The sequence below is a fragment of the Pseudozyma flocculosa genome, assembly GCF_000417875.1.
Source record: "Pseudozyma flocculosa PF-1 unplaced genomic scaffold scaffold00008, whole genome shotgun sequence".
NCBI classification, from domain to species: domain Eukaryota; kingdom Fungi; phylum Basidiomycota; class Ustilaginomycetes; order Ustilaginales; family Ustilaginaceae; genus Pseudozyma; species Pseudozyma flocculosa.
This window is the reverse complement of record NW_006920876.1, coordinates 392,939-404,646: the sequence shown is the minus strand read 5'-3', so window position 1 is coordinate 404,646 and position 11,708 is coordinate 392,939. Positions and strand designations below refer to the sequence as shown.

The window sequence follows — 11,708 nt, the reverse complement described above, 5'->3', positions numbered from 1 at the left end:
GGCGCTCCGACTCGATGATGACGACGACGACCATCTCAGCCCCGCTCATCCGCCCCTTTGGCGTCCCGACCCAGCGACGAGGGCCTCTGATGTAGGGTTATTTCGGTGAATGGCCTACTGCAGCCCAGCTGGCTGCGTGCCGCCGTTTGGCCGTTGGTTCGGAGCGTCAAATTTATCCGCATAGCAGCCGATGCGGGTCATTGCGCTGCCGCCTGCTGTCCTGCTGTGCTGCTGCTGCTGGCGCTGGCTCTGGCGTTGGCGCTGGTGCTGCGGCGGCTGGCAAAGAAAGCAAACGAACAAAGTCGTGGCCTGCAGGCGGCATCGCCTCGCTCGCTGCCTGGGAACACGGCGATGGGCAACGATACGATGCACCTTTGTCGATCTGATTGGCCCCATGCACGAGCTGAGCAGCGAGCGCTACGCTAGCTCGCCGGGAAGCCCAAAAAGAGAGCTTTGTTCGCCGTCGGGCTGGTGGCTGGCGCATCGTCGTCGTCGACGACGTCGTTGTCGTCGCTGCACATCATGTCGTCGACGTCGCCGTCGCCGTCTGGCGCCCCGCACATCCAGCGTGCGCCCCCGCACCAGGAAGTAGCGCATTGCGAGCCTGGCACACGACCTGGCCGACGCCACCTCGATCGTGTCGGAGCTCATTTCGACGAAGTTGGACATGGATCCTCGCACCTGCCCTTCGCCACTGTGCGTACCCTCGAGCCCGCCCGCCGCGCTGCATTGTACCTGCCCCCCCCCCCCCCCCTACTGCCGCGGTCACGGTGCCGGCTCAAGTGTAGGTAGAGCCCAGGCGGTCGGGCCGCTCGTCTACCGCAGCCACCGTGGTACGGATGGGGTCGATAGGAGGGAAAAGGCGGCGGCTCTCTCTGGCAGGCGCACGCGTGCATCGCTGCATTCGGACAAAGCGGCGGCTGGATGGGAATTCAAAGTCGGCAAAATTGAAATCGCCTGGCTGGCTGGCTGGCTGGCTGGCCGCCTCTGGGCTGGGGCTAGGGCTAGGGCCGGCCCTGTCGCTGGAGCTGGACCCCACCAACCCCCGCCTCGTTTGTAGTCGATCGACCCGGTGCAGCTTGCTTGCAGGCCAGCCTGATGCGCGCTGCTGCTACGCGAGCTCAGGCTGCAGCGAGCGGGCCTGGCTAGGCACTTGGCCGCCTTCCCCATCCTGCCTGGCCTGGCCTGGCCTGGCCTGTCGCGCCCGCGGTTTCGTTTACGCGGGGGGGCGAGCGAGCCGCAATGGCCGCGCCTTTTGGCTCCATCCGACCCCCTGGGTTATCGATACCCGCGAAGTCGGAAGGGGGCCGAGGGCACCGTTGAGATGAAGCTGTGTGCAGAGGGAAGAGGCGAGCGCACGGCAGAGAGGCACCAAGAAGCTGCAAGCTTGAGGTCTGCCGTCGACAATGCGGAGGCGCCAGGCTGGGGCGGAGCGAGCGAGACACACCGGCCCACGGCAGCGCAGTGCGGCGCCAGGGCTGAGGCTGCTGGCCTCTCCTTGACCCCGCAAATGGGCATCCAGCGCGCGCTGCAAATCCCAGCCTGGCTTTGCTTGCTTGCCTGCGTTTGGCGAAAGGCGAAGCGAGGCGAGGCGAGGCGGAGCAGCGGCGGACCTGCTGGCCTCGAGGGCAAGCAAGGGCAGGCGGGCAGGCCAGCAAACCAACGAGACAGGGCTGGGCTAGGGTAGCGCTCCCTCGCTCCCCTTCTCTCGCCATGCATCTCTTGTCTGCCCGCCCTGCCCTGTCTGGAACCGCCCGACCAGCCTAAACACGGCCGCCATTATTCTGCGCCGCCACCACCAGCTAGGCCAGGCCAGGCGGGATCCGATCCCAGTCACCGCCTGCCTGCCCGCCCGCCTATTCCCCATTGCCTGCGGGGCTGCACTCGTAGCTTGAACCGGGCCAGACCAGACCAGACCAGACCAGACCAGGCCAGACCAGACCAGACCAGACCAGACCAGACCAGCCTAGCCTGCTCCGCTCTTGCTTGCTCTGCACACGCACACCTCCGCCTTCGCTTGCTGCTGCTGCTGCTGCTGCTTCTCCGCGCCTGCCTGCCCTCGCTCGCCCTTGGCGCCCCGCTCTCGTCTGCCCTCGTCGCCGCCCTCGTCCATCCACTCACACCTCCCCTGGTACTCCTGGCCTCGTCCTTCGCCACCCACATCATCCATCAAGGCGGCGTGCGTGCTCCTCCGTCCTCCTCTCCTCCACCCTCCCCTCCTTAACCCTCCCCCTCTCCACCCCTACGCCTTCGGGCCCCATCCTGCTCGCTCTCTGCCTCGACACGGATCTCGACCGCCGACCGACGCCGCTCTCGGAGTCTCCTCCTTGCTGATCCTCGACCTGCGACGACGAGCCGCGCGCGATACCCCGTCTCGCTCCCCTTTGGCCTGCTTCGTCTTCCGGCACGCCAGTCCCTCTATCGCACACAGCGCGACCGACATCACCCCATGCCACGCACCTGATCCCGTCGCGCTCCACCACCGCCGTACGACTCCAAGGGGACTTTTTCTTCTGGACCGACCTCGGCTTCGACTTGGACCTTGATCCCGACCTCGACCCCGACCTCGTCTTTGTTGGATCTGCATCGCGCTCCCTCTCCATCGGACGCGCCGCCACCACCCCCGTTTCCCAGCCTCCGGACCCCATATACCCCCTCCGGTCCTTGCGCCGGGCGGCTTTTGATTTGACTGCGGCAGCCACCCACAGACGCCAGTAAAGCGCAGCAGCGGCGACCCCCACGGCCATAGCGTTCCCCACACAGCGCGCGCAGCGGCTAGGCGGCGACGATGGCGGACAACGGCTACGGCTCGCGCGAGAACCTCCGTCGCAGGAGCGGGCCCAGCCCCACCTTTGATTCGGGCGCACCGGCGGGCGGCTTCTACCAGCCAGGCCAGCCCATCGGCTTCCTGAAGGCTCGCGGCACCCCCTACGAGAAAAAGTACCTCTCCCGCAAGCTCGGCTTCTGCTGCCTGTTTGTCGCTCCCGGCTTCATCCTGGTCACGCTCGTCATTACCCTCGTCCCCGTCCTCTACGCCATTGGCAACCACGCCCTGCACACCTCGAGCCTGCACGTCTACGCCTCCAACATCACCTCGCCCGGCAATGCCTCGTTCCCGCTCACCCTCGAGGGTCAGGTCAAGAAGACCGGCATCTTCCCTGCCCACCTCTACTTTCGCGAGCCCGTCCAGGTGTTCTGGGTGACGCCGCCGGAAGAGGGCCTGCGTGAGGTCAATCTCGGCCAGTTCAACCTCGACTACATTGGCGTCGCTGCCGGACACGGCCGGATCAAGCAGGTGAGTCGCCGCCGCCGTCGTCGTCTCGCTCTTGCCCCACCGCCCTGCCCGCCCCTCCTTCCTCCAGGTTGCTGACGTTCCGCGCTCCGCGCTCCTCGCTTCCGTCCCTCCGCTCTGCATTTCCCCGTTGCACCCACGCAGGCGTCCAACTTCATCATCAACGACCAGGCGGCGTTTGGATCCTTTGCCAGGTTCCTCATCACCCAGCCCGAGTTCACCTGGAAGCTCCGTTGCGGCAATGTCCACGTCGAGGCCTTCTCGTTCCTGCCGACGTACAAGAACCTCAAGTTCTCAAAGAACATCATCATCAAGGGGTTCAACAACTTTGAAAACGTCGGCATCCTCGACTTCCAGCTGCCCGGCGACGACCCGCAGGGCGGCGTCACGCTCCAGGTCACGACCTCGCTCACCAACCCGTCGCCCTTTGGCGTCGAGATCGGCACGCTGGCGGTGGATCTCTACTACAAGGGCATGTACCTGGGCCCGGCCTCGACGAGCAACCTCAACGTCACGGCCGGCACCAACATCATCACGCTCAGCGGCCGGCTGATCCCGCACAACACCAACCAGACGGAGCTGGACCTGCTCGGCGAGCTCTTCACCGGCTACATCAATGGCCAGACGCTGCCCACCGAGGCGCGCGGCGTGTCGGCGACGCAGGCCGACGGCTCCAAGGTGGCCTGGCTGTCCGAGGGTATCACGGCCCTCACGATCGCCGTGCCGCTCAAGGCCCCGGAGCCCATCAGCCCCATCAAGAGCATCACGATCGGCTCCCTCGCCCTCGTCTACACGCCCGAGACGGCCTTTAGCCCGACGGCCTTTTCGAGCGCCCTCTCGGCCACGCTTGGCCTTCCGTTCGGCTTCTCGCTCAACATTGTCAGCACCGCCAACACCATCACCCTGCTCTACAACGGGGCCCAGGTCGGCACGATCCAGGGCGCCTACTCGAACACGACGACCAAGCTCGACCTGATCAGCGCCGGCCAGACGGCAGGCACGCTCGACCTGACGCTGCCGCCGTCGCTCCTGACGCTGCCCAACCAGACCGAGGCGGCCAAGACGGAGCTCGAGAACTTCCAGAAGTACTTCACCTTCAGCTCCGGCACGGGCATCCGGCTGCAGGGCGCGGCTCGCGCCCTCACCGACACGCCCCTGGGCCGCGTGGTGCTCAACGGCATCCTCTTCGACGTCGACAGCGGCATCCTGGGCCTGCAGGGCCTGACCGCTTACCCGACCATCATCAACACGGTCGACGTCGTCGGCGGCAGCCGCGACGGCATCAACCTCGTCGTCGGCACCACGCTCGTCAACCCGTCCAACCTCAACCTGACCATTGGAGACAGCATCCTCCAGCTCGCCAAGGACGGCTCGACGCTCGGCACCGTCACCCTGCCCAACCTCAACCTGATGCAGGGCCGCAACGACATCAACGCCACGTCGGTCTTCAACCCCAACGTCAGCCCGCAGGGCTACGAGACGCTGAACCGTTTCATCTCGGGCCAGGACACGCTGCTCGACATCAACGGCTTCCAGGGGTCGAGCCAGGTCGAGTCGCTCGTGCCCGCCCTCTCGGCGCTGCGCCTCAACGCGACGCTGCCCGGCCTGACGTCGAGCCTGGTCAAGTCGGCCAACCTGACCGTGCTCGACACTACGGGCATCACCGACGACGTTGCCAACTCGGTCGTCTTCCTGGCCAACCCGTTTACGTCGCCGCTGACCATCACCCGGATCCGCTCCAACGTCACCTCGCACGGCATCTTTGTGGCAAGCATCGACACGCCGCTCAACTTTGCCGCGGCCGGCAAGGCGACGACCCAGTCGCCGCCCATCCCGCTCAGCCTCAACCTGTACCCGCCGGACATTTTCGGCCTGGTGCGTGCCCTGGCGGTCCAGTCCGGACAGAACCCTGCCTACATCGACGGCGTCGTCCAGCTCGGCGGCTACACCCTGACCCCCGCCACCGAGGCCAACACCATGACCCGCCGCTCGCTCGAGGAGCGTGCCTTTGGCGGCGAGGACGGCGACGAGGCATCGGACACGTTCGACCTGTTCGAGGACGACGAGATGGCCCAGACTCTGGCGGGCGTCGGCAACAACGCCGCCGCTCTGGCCGACATGGCGGCTCGCGAGCAGGAGGCGCCGGCCTGGCGCTACGTCAAGCGGGACGAGGACCTTTCTGCCCTCGAACCCGCCCCCAAGGCGCTGTCGAGCCACGAGGTCCGCCAGGCGCTGCTGCAGAAGCGCGACAACCTGTACACCGGCTTCGACCTGCCCACCTACATCTCGCGCGGCTTCTCGGTGGCCACCGCCAACCTCGAGATCGCCTCGGACGCCCAGATTGGCGACTACAGCACCCAGCTCACCTTCTCGCAGAGCAACGTGCCGCTCGGCACCGACGTGACGCTCAACAAGCTGCTCCCCGTGCTCGCCGGGCCCATTGTGCAGAAGATTGTCGACGGCGCCATCCTGGCCATCGACCGGGTCACGATCCTGGACCCGCAGCCCAACTCGTTCCGCACCGCGCTGCAGGGCACCATCACCAACGCCGGTCCCTTTGACGCCGTCATCCAATTCACCGAGGGCCTCACCATCAGCTGGGAGGGCCGTCCGCTGGGCCAGATCGCCTTCCCCAACGTGTCGCTGGCCGGCGACGTCGGCGCGACGCTCGAGCTCGAGGCGCAGTTTGCCGTCGCCGACGTGGGCTACCTCACCGAGTTCACCAAGTACCTCCTCACCCAGCAGAGCTTCGTCTGGAACATTGCTGGCAAGGGTCTCAAGGTCAGCGCGCTCGGCATCGCCGTGCCCGACGTGACGATCTCCAAGGACGTCATCCTGTCCGGCTTCAACGGCCTCAAGAACAGCGTCATCATCAACTCGTTTGACCTGCCGTCCAACGACCCGGCGGGCGGTATCCGACTGACGGCCGACACAACCATCTACAACCCGTCGCAGGTCGGCGTCCAGCTCTCGAGGTTCGGCGTCGGCATCACGCGCAACGGCAGCTACATCGGACCGAGCGCCGCCGAGTCCGAGTTTGTCCTGCAGGCGCTGGCCGTGACGACGCTGCCGCTCGTCGGCCGACTGGTGCCCCAGACCTCGGACGCCGGCCTCGCCGCGCTCTCCGAGATCTTCACCAACTTTGTCGGCGGCGTCAACACCGACGTCACCATCAACGGCGACTACGCCGGCCCCGACTCGGTCCGCTGGCTCAACGACGGCATCAAGGTGCTCCAGACCATCGTCGCCCTGCCGGCGCAGAAGTTCACCGTCATCCGCAGCATCAGCCTCAACCAGCTGTCGCTCTTCTTCACGCCCCAGACGGCCTGGTCGCCCTCGACGAGCTCGACCAACACGACGTCCAACTTCTTCATCCCCTTCGCCTTCCCGATCGACATCCAGCAGGTCGGCGGCGGCTTCATCGCAAACTACCTCAACCGCGACGTCGCCGTCCTCGACATCCCGCTGTCGCCCTCGATCACCGACGTCGTGGCGCGCATCCTGACGCTTATGTTCACCAACGTGCCCTTCGCCGTGTACGGCGACCAGCACCCGGCCTTTTCGCAGTTCCTCGCCGACACGACCGCCGGCACGCAGGTGAGGTTCAACCTCAACGGCAAGGCCGACACCAAGGCCAACACGGCCGCCGGCCTGGTCTCGATCACCAACATCCCCTTCAACGTCGACACCAACATCCTGGGTCTGCAGAACCTCGGAGCGCGGCCAGTCACCGTGTCGGACCTCGACGTGTACCACGGCTACCCGTCGTACCTGCTGATCAAGATCACCGCCACCCTCTTCAACCCGTCGGACATCACCATCGGCACCGGCGACGTCGTCTTTGACCTCTACTTCATGGGCAAGAAGATCGGCACCGCCAACATCTACAACCTCGTCCTCGTCCCCGGCGAGAACCGCGTGCCGACCGACGTCAAGTACTCGCCCCAGGGCGCGGCCAACGTGGCGGCGGGCCAGATGCTGCTCGAGAACTACGTCCAGGGCATCGTCTCGGACACCATCATCCAGGGCACGCGCGACACGACGCCCATCGAGTCGCTCAAGCAGGCGCTCTCGGGCATCAGCCTCAAGGCCTCGATCCCGCCGCTCAACCAGCTCCTCATCATCCAGGCCGCCCTGGTGATCCCGAAGGACATTGCGCAGTCCGGCTTCGCCCAGGCCACCTTCATGCTGCAGAACCCTTTCACCGCGTCGATCAACCTGCTTCAGGTCAAGGCCGACGCGTCGTACCAGGGCATCTTCCTCGGCGAGATCAACGAGAACCTGCGTCGGCGCGTCATCTCGGCGCCGGGCAAGACGACGATCGAGTCGTACCCGCTGCCGTTCAAGTTCAACCTGGACCCCAAGACGCTCATCCGCTTCGTCTCGGCCGCCGCCGCCAACACGGGCACGTCCCTCGGGCCGCTGCCGCCGCTCTTCGACCAGGTGCTGGCGCAGGAGTCGACCGACACCACCGTCAGCCCCTACCCCGACGACAGCCCGCCGCCGTGCAGCTCCGGCAACCAGTTCGACGTCCAGGGCGCCGTCCTCCGCCTGCTCCAGGGCCTCACCACGACCCTCAACGTCGAGTCGACGGTCAAGCTCGACGACTACCAGACGGACCTCAACTTTGTGCAGCAGCCCGTGCCCACCAAGACTGACCAGACCGCCCTCTACCTGCTCGGCCCGGCGGGCGCGCCCATCGTCCAGAACCTCGTCAACCAGGCCACGCTGACCGTGGCGATCGCCAACGTCACCGAGGTCACCAACACGGGCTTCAAGGTCGACCTCCAGGGCGCCCTGCTCGGCACCGGTCCGTTTGACGCCTACATCGAGTTCCCCGAGCCCCTCACCGTCACCTGGCAGGGCAGCGACATTGCCACCCTGTCGCTGCCGCCGATCTGCGCCTTTGCCAACGAGGGCGTGCCCAACCTGGTCACCTCGGGCCAGCTCCAGATCACCAATTTGCGCCGCTTCACCGACTTTGCCACCTACATCCTGCACAACCCCGGCTTCCAGTGGACCGTCAGCTCGCGCAAGCTGCGCGTCCGCGCGCTCGGCATCGCGTTCAGCAACGTCATCATCTCGAAGAACATCGACTTCAAGGCGTTCAACAACCTGCCGGGCGTCGAGACGTTCAACTTTGACATCCCCGGCGAGACGAGCAACTCGCTCATCATCCAGACCGGAGCGAGGATCCCGTCGCCCGCCACGCTGGGCATCCAGCTCGACACGGCCAACTTCGAGATCTTCTTCATGGGCACCGACATCGGCCCCGTCAACTCGCGCAACCTCTTCCTCGCCGCGCTCACCACGACGACGACCGAGCTCTACGGCCAGATCACGGCCAAGTCCGGCCAGGGTCTCGCCAACACGGGCATCCTCTTCACCAACTTCCTCCAGGGCAAGGACCAGATCCTCCAGGTCAAGGGCGTCTCGGTCGTCACCCAGGCCAACGGCAACCAGCCCGTCAACTGGCTCTCAGCCGCCTTCCGCACCCTGACGCTCGACGTTCTGCTGCCCGGCAAGATCTACCAGATCATCTACTCGATCACCATCTCGGACCTGACCGTCAAGCTGATCGGCAATCCGGCCGACTCGTACACGGTGCCCTCGGGCTCCAACTCGACCATCGCCACGTTTGCCAACCCCTTCATGTTCAGCCTGCAGCCGATCCAGGCCGCGCCGGCCATCCAGATCGTTTACAACGGTGGCGACACGGCCCGCCTCAACCTGCCCAAGTCCAACGTCCAGGCGGGCACCTCGCGCGGGCCCCAGGACTTCCAGATCCTCCAGCTCATGTGGCGAGACGAGCCCATCGTCGCCGGCGACCGGCCCAACTTCCAGGCCTTCTTCGCCCAGCTCACCGACACGCCCCGCGGCACCTTCGACCTGCGCGGATCGACCGACGTCGTGGCGCGCACCGTCATCGGAGACATCCCCATCGGCGGCATCCCCTTCAACGTCACCACCACCCTCACGGGCATCAACAGCTTCAACGGCGTCACGTCGCTCTCGGACGTCATGGTCAGCAGCGGCTCGCCCGACTTTATCTGGATCCCGCTCAAGGTCACGCTGTTCAACCCGTCCAACCTCACCGTCTTCACCAACGAGGTCTTCCTGCCCGTCCTCTTCCTCGACACGTTTGTCGGCCGCGCCGAGATCCCCGTCCTCGGCCTCATCCCGGGCAACAACCTGGTCCAGTCGTACTTCTACTACGCGCCCACCAACGCCAACGACACCAACGCACAGCTGCTGCTCAACCGCTATGTGCAGCCCGCGCTCAGCGACGGCAAGAGCCCGCAGAGCGCCGACCTGGTCATCGACGGCTCGCGCGGCCCGCAGACCAACCTCACGCCCTACGACTCGCTCCGTCCGGCGCTGGCCGGCGTCAAGCTCACCACGACGCTGCAGGGCGTGGCGCTGCGCATCGTGACCCAGGTCAACGTCTACATCGGCCTCGAGACGCTCCTCTCGGGCATCGGCAACATCATCCTCGGCAAGGCGGCGCCCACGACGGTCGAGATCACCATCTCGCTCGTCAACCAGCTCGACACCAACCTCTACCTCGACGGCCTTCAGACCTCGGCCAAGATTGCCGGCTCCAACCCCAAGGACGCCAGCAACCCGGACGCCACCGTGTCGTACACGTTCCCGAATCCGCTCGCCGTACCCGCCAAGGGCGGCACCGCCACCTCGGGCCGCATCCCCAACGTCGTCCTAACCCAGGGCCTGCTGGGCAGTCTGGACGTCATTGGCAAGAACCTCGACCTGTACAACCAGATCACGGCCAACCTCGGTCAGTCGGCGGGCGACAGCTACCGCATCCCGGCGCTCATCTACAACGAGCTCGACGTGCCGGCCACCTACTTTATCGACGCATCGCCGCTGCCCATCCAGCTGCCCCTCATCGGTGGTCTGGATGACCTCATCGGCCTGCTCGGTGAGCTTGGCGCTGCACCCGGCATCGCACAGCTGCTGGGCCAGCTGGCCCAGGGCGGTCTCCTCGGCGGCGTCACTGGCGTCGGCGCCCAGCTGCTCTGCGGTCTCTCCGGCATCCCGGCCGTCGGAGGCATCCTCGGCGGTCTCCTCGGCGGCATCCAGCGAAACGCCAGCTGCCCCGGCGCGCCCCCGGCCCCGACGACGGCGTCGTCGAGCGCGACGACCAACCTGCTCAGCTCGGCCACGTCGGCTCTCGCGAGCGGCGCTGGCGCTGCCACCTCTGCCGTCGGCTCGGTGGCGTCCGAGGCGGCAGGTGCCGTCACCAGCGCCGTTGCAGCGGTCCCTCTGCCGTCGAGTCGGGCGCGGCGGCCGTCACCAGCGCTGCGGGCGCAGCCGTGACGGGCGACAGCAACCCGCTCGCACCCGTCCTGAGCGGTCTGGGTATCGGTCGCCGAGACGCAGCACCGACACCGCCCGCACAGGCGTGGGGCCACGGGCCATACCAGCGGATGCGCGAGATGTAAGGTGGCGTGCCTACCTTGCATCTCGCGCGCGTGCCCGCCCCCCGTGATGGCGGTGCCGCCGCTGCCGGGTCTCCTTGGCCCCCCTTATCTTATCTTTTCTCTTCTCTGTTCCATGCCTTTTTTGCTCTTTCGTCGCTGCCGTCCCAAGCGGCTTCGACATTTGCTACAAAACGTGCTCTCGCTGCTTCACCGGTCTCCACGCTCCTTTTTATCCCTCTCCTGGCGGCGCGGAGACTGTTGCACCAGGTCCGCCCCCGGGGCCCCCCCATTCACGCTCGTTTTACGACATCGACGACCCGAGGGCGGGGCGGCCAGAGACGGTCGTGGGATGGTGTAGTGAGGGATCCCGCTCGCCTCATCTCTGGGTCTCTTCGTTTGCACCGTTCCCCTGTCCTCGCCTCCCCCTCCCCGCGTCGTCAGTATCCACGCTCTCTTTGCACGGTGCGGTCGTGTCGGCCCGGGCCGACGTTCCTTCCGTTGCCTCCTACCTGCTCGAATCTCTCTCTCTGCCTTTCCGGTGCAGCCGTAGTCGTTGTAAGATCCCTCTGGCTCCTCCTGCTGCTTCCCACGTCGTCGCTCCGCGGTCCTCTCGTTGCTCTTTCGTGCCCTTTGTCCCCCTTAGCCACCCTCTGCGGTCCATCGTCTCGTGTCATACCCTCTTCTTGCCCCTTTTCCCCCACTTTGGTTCGTTCGTTTTGAGAGAGGAGAGCAAAGAGATGGCTTGTAAAACCCCGTTTGGTCTCGTGGCCCTTCCTTGCTGCTTCTGTGTTGGCCGTGAGGGGCTTGTGAGCTCGTTCCTGGGTATTTGCTCTAGGAGGACGCAGAAGAGGCACGCAGGCGTTGACGAAGCAATCGAGGGCGAGGCGGGGCGATGCAGCCCAGGTCGGGCCGAGCGAATCAAAATCCCATCCCAGCCACCTCAGCGTGTCTGCACATCCCGACCGGGCGGTCAC

General features: G+C 66.0%; 1 protein-coding gene across 1 annotated transcript; it reads left to right on the top strand.

Moving 5' to 3' along the window:
- Positions 1 to 2,788: 2,788 nt before the first annotated feature.
- Positions 2,789 to 10,630, top strand: PFL1_02823 (uncharacterized protein; the record flags this gene model as incomplete). The annotated part of the gene is made up of 2 exons (XM_007880337.1): positions 2,789 to 3,295; positions 3,437 to 10,630. 2 exons carry the CDS (start codon positions 2,789 to 2,791, stop codon positions 10,628 to 10,630), a joined length of 7,701 nt encoding a protein of 2,566 aa, XP_007878528.1.
- Between the last annotated feature and the right edge of the window lie 1,078 nt (positions 10,631 to 11,708).